This window comes from Furipterus horrens, unplaced genomic scaffold (genome assembly GCF_987537825.1).
Source record: "Furipterus horrens unplaced genomic scaffold, mFurHor1.1.pri manual_scaffold_7, whole genome shotgun sequence".
NCBI classification, from domain to species: domain Eukaryota; kingdom Metazoa; phylum Chordata; class Mammalia; order Chiroptera; family Furipteridae; genus Furipterus; species Furipterus horrens.
The window spans coordinates 139,973,539-139,985,121 of NW_028327177.1; the positions used below are offsets into that span (position 1 = coordinate 139,973,539).

At 60.4% G+C, this 11,583-nt stretch overlaps 1 protein-coding gene across 2 annotated transcripts; it reads right to left on the reverse strand.

The window, feature by feature from the left end:
• Window positions 1-6: 6 nt before the first annotated feature.
• Window positions 7-11,514, reverse strand: LAMB2 (laminin subunit beta 2). Of its 2 annotated transcripts, none has more exons than XM_090284733.1 (33): window positions 11,428-11,514; window positions 11,265-11,350; window positions 10,974-11,146; window positions 10,747-10,882; window positions 10,592-10,665; window positions 10,001-10,189; window positions 9,846-9,909; window positions 9,405-9,607; window positions 9,177-9,297; window positions 8,673-8,861; window positions 8,329-8,508; window positions 8,098-8,210; window positions 7,773-7,852; window positions 7,553-7,685; window positions 7,233-7,391; window positions 7,027-7,154; window positions 5,186-5,318; window positions 4,811-5,003; window positions 4,589-4,732; window positions 4,151-4,382; window positions 3,887-4,050; window positions 3,581-3,805; window positions 3,276-3,493; window positions 3,069-3,165; window positions 2,607-2,979; window positions 2,327-2,511; window positions 2,016-2,257; window positions 1,588-1,936; window positions 1,053-1,260; window positions 834-975; window positions 574-750; window positions 334-493; window positions 7-254 (listed from the first exon to the last, which is right to left on the reverse strand). In XM_090284733.1, the coding sequence occupies exons 2-33, from the start codon at window positions 11,347-11,349 to the stop codon at window positions 118-120; spliced, it is 5,406 nt and encodes a 1,801-aa protein (XP_090140859.1). In that variant the 5' UTR covers window position 11,350; window positions 11,428-11,514; the 3' UTR covers window positions 7-117. The 2 variants fall into 2 exon arrangements, with proteins under 2 accessions (XP_090140859.1, XP_090140860.1); XM_090284734.1 differs by having other exon boundaries at window positions 11,437-11,506.
• Window positions 11,515-11,583: the final 69 nt, after the last annotated feature.

Consider the following 11,583-nt stretch of genomic DNA (forward strand, 5'->3'; position numbering starts at 1 on the left):
ACACGGGAGGGTTTCACACCGGTTTATTGGGGGCCTCTCCAGGTTGGGAACTGCTCAATGCATAGAGAGTAACTCGTGAGGGACGGGACTGGAGACTGGGGCAGGCCCGGGCAAGGGTCACTGGCAGGTGTTGTAGATCTGGACCTGCAAGTTGATGTCTTGAAGCACGCTGCGCATCCTGGCCTCCAGCCCGTCCAGCTGGGCGGCTTTGCCCTCCAGCGCCCGCTCGTTCTCCTCATAGGTGCCCTCCAGCTCTAAGAGGATCAAGTGTCAGCTAAAGGGTCCCGTTGTCACCGCCCCACATCTCTGGTGCCCGCCCACCCTGATCCTCACCTTGCAGCCGCTGCAGCTTGTCCTGAGCCGCCTGCAACAGGCCCCGAGCCTCATCCCGCAATTGCTCTGCCCGCGCCTGCGCAGCCAGCACACCTTGGGCCTTGCGCTCAGCCAGGGCCTTCACTGTTTGGTATTGGTCTCCCAGTGGGCCTTGCAGCAGCTGGGGATGTAGAGGGCAGGGTCGGTGTGGAAGTCCAACCTCTACCCTCACCCTCTCTAGCTGGCTCTGCCTCAACATACCTGCTCAGCCTCCCTGGCACGACCCTGGGCACTGCTTGCTGTTTCTTCAGCACTAGAGGCTGCTAGACTATTCCCTGCTCGTTTCAATTTCAGAGCCTCCAGGAGACCATCCAGTTGCTGAGCCCGCTCGCCTGCAGAGCTCAGTGCCTGCTCTGCGCCCGTCATCTTCTCCTGCACCTGCCATGGGTGGGCCTAGGGTTAAACAGGCCTGTGAGGCACGCCCATAACTTTGCCCCACTGGTGTCCCAGAGAAGCCACACCTGGTGTAGGGTCTGTTCTGTGTTTCGTGTGTCAACCACTGCCCCCTGGATAGCACCCTGAGCAGCACCCTGTGCTCGCTGGGCCTCCTCCAGTGCCGCCTGTACTGTCTCTGCCTTCTGCTTCTCACCTTCAGCCCGGCTCCTGGGGAAGAGAGGGAATCAGGGCCTGAGAGTATCAGGACCAGGTGCCAAGGATGGGGGTCAGGGCTGGGGTCAGACCGTGCCCGCTGTGCATCCTTTAGTAGCTGCTCTGCCCGATGCACGTCTCCCACAGTGCGCGCTAGGATTGCGTCCACATCTGCCAAGCTCCGGACCCGCTCTGCAATCTCGCCAGCCAGTTGCTGGATCTGCTCAGGTGATGCTGGGATGGAGAGCTCTAGCACCTGTGTGGCCACCATCTCAATGCTATCGGGATCAGCTCCCTCTTCTGTGGGGACACAATCAAAGGCTTAGGGACACATTCCCCTGCATGGGTATAGGAACACAATCTTGGGGTATGGACCCAGGGACTGCACATGGGACATGGGTTTGCTAATAGGCATAAGGATGTAATCACAAGGAGAGGGACTATATGTGGGCATAGACTCAGGGTCATGGACTTGAGGACCACAAATGGGCAAGGGTTCAGGGGCCAGACATGCGGTCATAAACACAGGTCCAGCAGGAGCCCTGACCTAAGTACGAACCCAGGGACACGTATGAACACAGACACAGGGGAAACAACCACATGGCCTGGGCCACAGGGGAGGCTCACGGCTCAGGAAGTCCTTCACACTCTGGATAAGTTCCCGCAATTCCTGGTTGGCCTGCTCCACCTGTCCCCTGGAAGCATTGGCCTTGTCCAGGGCCGCCTGGGCCCTCTGCTGTGCTTCTCCTGCCTGCCGACGGGTCTCTGCCACCTGGCTGAGGATGCCACCACCTTCTGTCAGTGCCCGCTGCAGTTCTGTCTGTGTGTGCCGTGCCCGACCCAGTGCCAGGTCCGCCATGGCTACTGCCCCATTGCAGCTGAGGCCCCCACAGCGAGGTTGCCCATCCTCGTCCCGGCAGCCAGCACCTCCACAAGGACTTGTAGCACAAGGTGCATCCCCCGGAGCTCCACACACCTGCCAGGCACAGAACGAGTCAGGGCCCTGTAGAAGGACCAGCCACCCCCTCATGTCCCACCTTACACTTGTGTCTCACCAGTTCATTTATGCCTGTCAGGCTCAGGCCGTGGGTACGGGCAGAGAGATCCTCCAGTGCCCGCTGGTTGGCCATGTGCCTGCGGTTGAAGTCCTCCCTCTGGACACCCATCAGCGCCTCTGTCCGGCGCCGGGTGTCTGCTGAGTTGCTCACAGGGCTGGGCACTGTCAGGGCGGATGTGTTGGCACGACGTTCTGCCTCTGCAGATAGGCTGTGGGCATGGCGGATGCTGTCATAGGCACCTAAGTTGGGCAGAGACAGTCAGCAGAAGATCATCCCTGGCCTCCCTTCATAGTTAGCCAACCACTCACCCAGGAAGTTTGAATGCTTCAGCAGGTCCAGATGCTGGTCGAGCTGCCGCACTGTGAGATTAAGTGCAAGCCCGTCTCGCTCTAGACTGCTTAGTGCATGGTTGGCATTGAAGTTCTCATCCTGCACATCTGTCAGCTGTGTCTCCAGCTGGGTCAGGTGCTCAGTGGCCTCCCCGATTTGACGCCTGTGCCAGAAGGGAGGGGGGTGTTTGCAGAGACTTCAGTCCCGGTGCGTCAGGCCTCTGCCCCTTCCCACCACGGATCTCAGGACAATCCGCACCGAAGCTCCTCTGTGGCCTCCACCAGCTGTGCAGTGGAGGCAGCTGAGACATTGCGGGCACGCACAATCTCCTGCACTGCGCCCAGCTTCTCCTGTATGTGCCAGAAGCTGCTCTCAAAGGCACCCAGGACACCCGTCTGCTGCAGCTCCTGCGCCTTCTGCTCCAGGCGCCGTGTATGGGCAGCCAAGTCCTGCACCACTCGGTCCCAGTCCCCGAAGCATGCATGGCAGGGGTGGCAGGCAGGAAAGATACCCGAGAAGCCACGGGCACACTGGTCACAGCGCACGCCAGATACGCCTGGGCGGCAGCTGCAGTGGCCTGTGGTGCGATGACACTGAGGTGTGTCTATTCCACGATGGTCACAATCACAGACTGTAGGAAAGAGCCAGACCACAGAGTTAGGTGCCAGTGGGGAATCCTGGGAAGTCCCCCATCCACCCTGACCCCGCTGGCTCCCTCACCACGGCACTGCAACCCAGGGTTGCCCCAGTGAAGCTCCTGGCACTCAGAACAGGTTCGCCCACCGAAGCCTGCATGGCATTGGCACTGCCCTGTGAACTAGAGTGGGAACAGGACAGAGGTCAGAGCCTCAGTCAGAGGTTGCTCCCTCAAGACTTGAGACAGACAGCTAGTCCCATCTACCCAGCAATCCACACAGGGTCCCATACTTCATTGCAGGTGGGGCCTCTGGCTCGACTTGGGTGGCAGGCACAGGGCTGGCAGCCATGGCCGCTGGTAAGATTCCAGAAGTTGGGGGCACAGCGGTCACAGCTAAGGCCCTGGACATTGGGGAGGCATGGGCACTGCCCGCTGCTTGGGTCACAGTTGCACTGGTCAGTGGATGGGCACTGCCGGGGATCTGTGCCCAGCAGGTTGCAGGTGCAGCCTGTGCCAACCAAGATGAACACAATAATCAAGGGGAGCCCAAGCAATGGCCCCCCACTCCAGCCATCCCCTCCCATCCCACACTCACGGTGACAGCTCTGTCGGGCAGCCTGCCCGTGGAAGCCAGGCTTGCAGTGGGCACAGCGTGGCCCCTCTGTGTGGTGTAAGCAGCGCAGGCATTGCCCCGTGTGGGGATCACAGGCATCAGGGTCCATGGGGTCAATGTTCCCACTGCACTCACACGGTTGGCACTGGCCACCTGGCCTTGATGGGTCTCCAAAGTGCCCAGGGGCACAAGCTTCGCAACGCAGCCCTGTCCACAGTCAGGGGGAGGGCATGAGTGTTTAGCGCAGCTGCCTCACCCTGATCCCGCCCCTGTACCTCACCCACTCACCTGTGTAGCCTGCCCTGCAGTGGCACATGATCTGTTGGGAGTGCCCATCCCGATGGCAAGAAGTAGCAAAGTGCCGCTGGCTCCCGGGGCCTTCGGGGCAGGGGCAGGGCCGGCACTGGCCCCCATATGGCAGCCGAGGGTCCCCATGGAAGCCTGCAATGCACCTGCGTGGAGGGGCAGGAAGAGATGCGTCATCCCTGAGCAGCCTGAGCAGCCTGCCCGCCTGCCCGCCCACCCGCCCGCTCAGAGCTGCTCCAGGCTCACCTTTCGCAGTGCTCACCCCCCGTGTGATCACGGCAGCCCAGGCAAGCGCCAGTGTGGGTGTCACATTCATCGGCGTGCCCATTGCAGACACATGGCCGGCAGCTCGGGAACCCCCACTGACCACGCTGGCAGCGGTCACAGCGAAGTCCGAAGGCACCAGCTCGGCAGGGGCACTGCCCAGTGACCCCTTCACACAGGCTGCTGAGCGACCCCTCGGGGCTGCACTGGCAGGCTGGAGGCAAGGCAGAGGTGAGCCCGGGAGGGGGTGTAAGGGGCATCTGGGGGGTCAGGGCAGGACGGTCAGGGAATGGGAGAGGACTTCAAGTGGCCCAGGGCTCAATGTATGGGTTCCCATGCAGTTAGAGGAGGAAAGAAAGGGAGCCAGAAAGAGGAGGCTGAACAGTTGTGGGAAGGAGGGAAGAAGGGGAGGGGAAGTACCTTGACAGCCTGTGGGGCCGAAGCCATAGTAGCCGGGGGCGCAGACGTCACAGCGGCGTCCCACCACTGCAGGCTTGCACAGGCACTGACCGCCATGAGGGTTACACTCGGAGCTCAGTGAGCCCTGGGGGTCGCACTGACAGGCTGTGGGGAGTGGGTGTGGGGCCAAGTTAGGCTGGGCCCCCACACCTGTGCCCACCAACCCTCATCCCAGACACTCACGCAGGGCACCACTGTAGAGCAGCGCAGACAGGCTGATGAGGAGCGGGGCGCAGGCCTCCGAGGGAAGGCTCTTGCTGGGCACCAGACCCTCCTCGTGGCAGCGGTAGCGTTCAAAAGTGGCCCGGCGCTCCAGGGCAGCAGCGTCACCCCCACTAAACATCTCCAGCACGAGGACGCGAGGCAGCAGCACCAGCTGAAGAGATGAGCAAGGAAGAGTGAGGTTCAGACCTGGGGCCACATGGGTACTGCCAGGTTACTTAGCGTAGCACTGCCATTGGCCTGCCTCTTGTCATAGACCCCTATCCAGCCACCGCTACAGGGGCCATCCCGCAGACCCCGCCATCTTGGTTGATGTGGGGAAAGGGGACTGTTCACCGAGTCGATGAGCAGGCCGGGTCCAGAGTAGGGGGCCTCCGGCTGGGCCCTTCCCCCCGTTCTCAACAGCTTCAGATGCAGCTTGTAGGAGACACCAGGCTCAAGGCACACAGGCCTGGGAAGCACCATGTACCTGGGGGAGGGGAAGGACAGGCATGGGAATCACCCAGGGTCCCTGCAGCCCTCATCCTGGACTTTCCCCACCCCACACATAGCAACCAAGCCATTGGCCAGGCCAACAGATAGACAGCCCAACAGAGAATCTGTACAGAAGATTCCCGCGCATCTCCTGCACTTTGGTCACGCCCCTGAGCAGACCAGTCTTCCGAAAGGCACTCCGCACAACCTGGCAGCCCCACAGACTCCTCACGCACAGACACTCGCCCATTTCCCCTCAAAGGCCTCTTCACACTTCCTCTGATCTTGACCTTGACCTCCAACTGCACCGCCAAGACTATATACCATCTTGTCGCTCTCTCCCTCTCTCCTAGGTCATTCCCATCAGCCTGAAAATCATGCTAGGGTTCTTTCCCACCTCCTGAAAAAAAGCTTTCCTCCATCCCTTGAGTTTCTGCCTAACTGATGCCTGTCTTTGCTCTCCTGCCCAACAAATTCCTCCAACTTGACTGTAGCTGCTGCCTCCCCTCTCTAGCCTCCCATTCCAGTTAAGTTTTTGTCCCAACATGCCATGGAGACACGCAAGGTCGCCAATGGCCGCCATGTCACTGAAGCCAGCAGCCATTTCTCTATCTCATCTGCTCTGGCGTTCAGCAGCACGCAGTGCGATCAGGGCCCCTTCCTTCCCGAGACACTCTTGTCTTCTCTGGAACCCGGTCCACAGTCCCGATTTCCCCCTGCTCCCAGCTTCTCCTTCCCCACAGGCCTACCCCCAGCGTACCCCAAAGCTTAGTGCTGGTTTTCCTTCCTCCCTCTAGTTGTTTCATCGAGACCCACCTCTTAGTGACACGTTCCAAAATGATATCTCCAACTTGAGCCCCCCCCACCCCCAGTAGTTCCAGACACAGAAATCCAGGCACCCACTGGCCTCCTCCCCATGTCTGAGCATCTCAGAATGGCTCCTCCCTGCATCTCCACCTCAGTAAAGAATCCCGTCCCCATCCACATGCCCCTGAAGTCACCTTCCCACTTCCTATCCCTTCCCCACATGGTTAAGCCATCGGCTCTGCCACTCGATCCCTCTGGAAACTTCCTCTTGCCACTTCTGCTGCTATCCCTCTGTTCAACCCACTGTCACTCAGCCAACTCGAAAGGCGCCAGTCGGTCTTCCAGCTTTCACCTCGGCCCCTTTAAGTCTATTCTCTGCTCAGCAACTAGAGGGATCTTTATTAAGCACAAGTCACAGTCAGCAAAATGTCTATAATGGGCACAGCCAGGTTCAGTATGCTATTCTCTCTGCGTCTGTGTATGTTTGAATATGTCCGTGATAAAGTTTACAAAGAAGTAAATCGATGAAAAGAGGTACATGAAACGAACACTACCCTAAATGTAATGAAACAGTAATCAGACCAGTTGCATCACCACTGAGTGCTCTGGTGGCCTCCCTTCCCACCGTGGGCATTCCCTACGGTGATGCTTCCCATTAATTCCTGCCTTGGCCTCTGGAACTTAGACCCCCAGAGAGAGCAGGCCTTATTCTGCCTGCTTCCTTCCTGTAACCAGTGCCATGCCCAATAGTACCTGGCAAACGGTCCTCAGGAGGAGAGGCACTTGAAGGAAGGGACAAATAAATGAGAGGTGGGCATCTTCCAAGTACCTGTCAGGGGTCTTAGGGCTGACCTACAACCTCCCAATATTGTAGGTGCCACCATTTGGGCCCTCACCTGGTGTCCTGTTGCAGAGTCCCTGAGATGCGGTCGTCCTTGGGCAACACATGCCCACACGGGCTATGGGCAGACACAGGCCCTGGGCGCTGCACAGTCAGTTCTATCTCTGCCCATTGCTCAGGGACCTGGGGGGGATGGGATGGTGAAGGAAATGCTCCCACACCCAGGGGCTTAGCTCTGGGTCAGGTGTCATAGGGGCTGACCTGGGGCTCCAAGCGCAGCAGCAGGTCATAGTCCATGGCTTTTGGAACAGAGGTCACCAGGAACTCCAGTGCCTGGCCTTCCCGCAGCCTAACAAAGCCTGGGCCTGTCCAGGATGGAGTTCCCCCGGGGCTGGTCAGGCGCTCCACCACATCAAGCGCCTGAGAGGACACATGGCTGTGGGAGGGGGCTCAGGCAAGGCCCGTCCCCAGCCCCCAGCTTTCTAGCTGAGGCCCTGCCCACGGCCAGACACCCTCCCCATACAAGGCACTTCCCATAACCCCACCTCTCCATGCCCTGCCCTCCAACCCTGCTCCCCTACTTGGCCTCGGGTGTCCTCAGCCTCAAATGTTAGGTGGTCAAGGAAGGGCCGGAAGTAGCCAGGCTGCACCTGATCACAGCGTCGCCCCGCCATGTGCTGGCGGCAGTGGCACTGGCCCGTGGCTTCGTTGCATCTGCGGAGGGCAGTCATTAAAGGAAGACCCTCTACCCTGCCCAGGGTCTTTCCCCTTCCCTCCCAGAGCCCCTTGCACAGCACTCACTGGGGATCCAAGGCACCGCCCACGTCGCAGTCACAGGGACGGCAGCCGAGCATGTCGTGGCTGAGGCCCCAGTGGCCAGGCTAGGGGAGAGGAGGTTGCTGGGGGCCAGAAAGACACCCCTCGCCACCCAGCAAGGAATCCAACGGTGGCTCTCAGCCTCTACCACCGCCCCTTGTTGAAAACTGGCTCCCACCTTTGGCCTCCCAGACCTGCCTCTGAGCCAGGATTAGGCCTTAAGCTCTCAGCACCCACCCAGTGGGGCGCGGACGCCACCCCCCTCGCCCTGTGCTGCGAGGATAAGGGCCCCAGCCCTGTCCAGTCATACCAGGCAGCGATTGCAGCCATGTCCAGCCACTAGACGCTTGCAGAAACAGGTTCCACTGTTGGGGTCACAAGGGGTGCCCCCAGGCACTGTGCCCCGTGCATCACACTGACACCCTGCAAGGGAAGGAGACCCGTCAGCACTCTGGGAAGCTGTGGAGTGCTCGTTTTCAGGGGGTCACGAATAAGAGGTCAAGGGTTAAGGACAGCGTAAGTCAGGGCGGGAAGCGCGTACTCTGGCAGCCCGCAGGGTCACCGGCACGGAGCCCGAAGTAGCCGTCACGGCACTGCTGGCAGCGAGCGCCCACCACGTGTTCTTTGCAGCGACACTGGCCCGAGACCAGCCCTAGTGCAGGATCATCATGGGGATCACAGCGCCCACCGTCTTGGGAGCCCACGGGGTCACAGTCACAGGCTGAGGGCAAAAGAGGTGCAAGGTCACCCTATCCCCCTTAGTAGTCCCAGTCTGGGTCCACCCTGCACCCCACTGCAAATTCCTACCACCTGAACAGCAGTCTACCTCCCCAGCTCCTACTCCAGGGTCAGCCCTCCCTCTCCCACGCGCAATGCTAGCCTCACCGCGGCACACGGCTGGGTCCCGCAGGTCCCTGGCCGGGTCACGGTAGAAGAAGGGCCGACAGAGCTCACAGCGGCGCCCGGCTGTGTTATGCTGACATCCATCACACACGCCTCCACTCACATTGCCAGACGCCAGGTATACGGCCATGTCAAAGTGGCAGCTGTGGGTGTGCCCATGGCACTCACACTCTTGGGGGAGGGGAAGAAAGCACACAGAAAAGGCCTCTTGAGGGACCAGGTCCCAAGGGTAAGAGGCATGGGGGCCCTAGTGCCACCTTAGGTCCCTACCATAGGCTCGGGAACTTTAAGGCTTCAGCACTATACTGGATGCCAACCCAGAGCGAAGTGTCAAGGAGGACTGAGGGGATCCTCAGAGGCATCAAGGCCTGGGTACCCTTTGGACACAGCCTGGGTGTTTGGGGTTTGACCATCCAGCTCTAGGTTCTACCCAGGGCACAGCTAGGCCACAGAGTCCTGGGGCTTTGGGGCCAGGGCTTCACTCACTCTGGCAGGCATGACTGTGGCCATCCTCGGCTGGATGCCAGGGCAGATCATGATAGAAATCTTGACACTTCTCACAGTTGAGGCCACGAGTATTGTGCTTGCACACGCAGGCCCCATGAACCTGGGAGGGTGGGCAGTCGTGTGGTCAGCACTGTCCATCCATGCTTGCGCCTACCCTTGCCCCTGCCCCTGCCGCCTGCCCTACACCAGCCAGCTGAAGCCCCTCACCATGCCCTCAGCGTGGACCGGTGCGCCTGGGGCGGGTGCACACTGTGAGGCATGTCCGTAGCAGAAGCAGTTGCCACGCACGACCAGCTCATAGAGGGCATAATAGTACTTCTCTCGGATCTCCCGCCGTGGGTCAAGTAGGTTGTCTCCCAGCGTGTGTAGCCGTGTCAAGTTTACCCGTAGGTTGGTGATCTTCAGCAGGTCTAAGGGGGCGGGGTGGGGGAGGGGAAGGCTTGGGGGCCAGGCAGGCTTTTGCTGCCCCAGGCCCATCCGGGGGCTGCAGCTGCCAAGGTCACCTTGGGAGACCTCCTTTCTACTATTATATGAGCTAAATTGGACTTGGCACCTGCCTTAGGAAGCACCCAAAATAGCTACCAAGGCCCCAAATAGTCACCAGCTGGACTCGGGGACTGTGCCAGGCAAGGAGGGTGGAACACTCACTTTGGATCCGTGGGCTATAAGGGTCTGGGATAGGGATGGCAGGGTCCAGCACACGATAGATGACCTGGAGAGGCATGGGGTCATTAAGATGCTGGACCCTGCCCTCCGGCCCATCATCTCCCCTTCCTGCACCAAGCCCAGATCCCAGGTCTCACCTCGCCCTCCGTGGATGGCTCAATCTCTGAGTAGCGTGACTCACAGACCACGTCATCCCAGTGCCGTGGGGGGGCCAGTGGGACTCCTGGGAAGTCAGCCCCACAGTCATAGGAGAAATATCGGTACACATGCCAGGTGCGTCCAAAGTCTGCTGAGCGCTCCACCAGCATGGCGGCGGGGCGAAATGTCTGGGTGAGGGGCATGGCTGATCAGAAGGGGCCAGGACTCAAGCCCAGCCCAGGCCCATCAAGAGCTCTGCCCAGCAGGGGCCTGCCTGCAAGCAGCTCAGACAGGCGGGGGAGACCAGTGGAAGTGAAGCAATGATAAGGGAGGGTAGCCACCTCTAGGGGGGAGGCTCAGGGATCGTGGGGCCCAGGGAGGCAGCACCTGACCCAGGCTGGAATCAGGCAGCATGTGCAGAGGCCTGGAGGCAGAAGGCAATGGAAGGTGTGGGAGATGGAGGAGCCTCCCACGCAGCCAGAGAACAGCATGTGAGCTCAAGGGGGCTGGGCTAAGGAGCTGGGACTCTGTTCAGGGGCAATGGGGAGCCAAGCAGGGGGATTCAAGCAGGCTCCCATACATGCTGGCACCTTGAAGGTCATAATGAGGTGTGTGAAATGGAACTCAGCCTCCAAGTCCAGCTGGATGGTGACCACAGGGACACCTGGGGCAGGAGTCGGAGGTCAGGGACTTGAGGGCATTGGTGAGCAGCCCTGCTCACCCCATGGCCCACCGGTGGCCTCACCATTCTCTGACTGCCACCAGGCTGTTCGGCGCTGTGGTGCAAAGCTGGTGACTACATTCTGGATGCGATGGCTGTTGGGGTTGTCTCTAGCAGAGAAGGGGCGCCGGGAGTCACACAGGAAGCACTTCTTCTCATCCTGGGTTGGGTCAGGGTCAGGGTCAGGGTCAGGGCCTCAGCCAGTGCCAGCCATGCATGGACTCAGTTCCCCAGCCCACCCGCAGCAGCACCTGCAAATGGCTGACGATGCAGTAGGGCTGGGGGCCATGCGAGCCACAGGTGGAGGAGGCAGTCAGTCTGTCAGCTCGGCCCACCAGCAGGTCACCCGTGGCGGGATAGCAGCTTCCCAGAGAACAGCCTGGCACATCCGGAGCTGGAGCTTGGGCCAGGGAGGTGGCCAGCACTGGGAACAGTGGGTCAGCAGGTTCCACTGTGCTCCCCAGTGGGTAGCCCCAGGACCCGTTACCCCAGGACCCACCATCATATCCCGAAACCCCCAGGCCTTCACCAGGCCCTCTCACCACTCAGCAGCAGGCCCATGCGGAGCTCCCAGGGCCCAGGCTGTCCCCGCGGGTCCCTCCCTCGTTCCCCTGCGGCCCACTCCATCCTAAAGAGGAGCAGAATCGGGATGAGAGATCTGGGGGACGTGTCCACCAGCCCCCTCCCTTGAGGCCCCATGCTGACCCTGCTCACGTGGGTCCTTGGCTGAGTCCCCACTCAGTTCCCAGTCTGGCGGTCCCTTCACTGCGCTGAGAGTCTGGCGACTTTGAGCAAAGTTGGGAACCACGGCAGGAAGGAAAGTATGGAGTGGATCACAGGCAGGAATGGAACATTGTGCTG

What these genes read in the sequence shown, in the direction of transcription:
- LAMB2 (XM_090284733.1), bottom strand. Translation starts at nt 11,349, where the DNA reads ATGGAGTGGGCCGCAGGGGAACGAGGGAGGGACCCGCGGGGACAGCCT. An exon ending in CGGTCCACGCTGAGGGCATG is followed by an intron (nt 9,298 to 9,404) that starts GTGAGGGGCTTC and finishes CCACCCTCCCAG; the next exon opens with GTTCATGGGGCCTGCGTGTG. An exon ending in TGACCCTGCGGGCTGCCAGA is followed by an intron (nt 8,211 to 8,328) that starts GTACGCGCTTCC and finishes CTTCCCTTGCAG; the next exon opens with GGTGTCAGTGTGATGCACGG.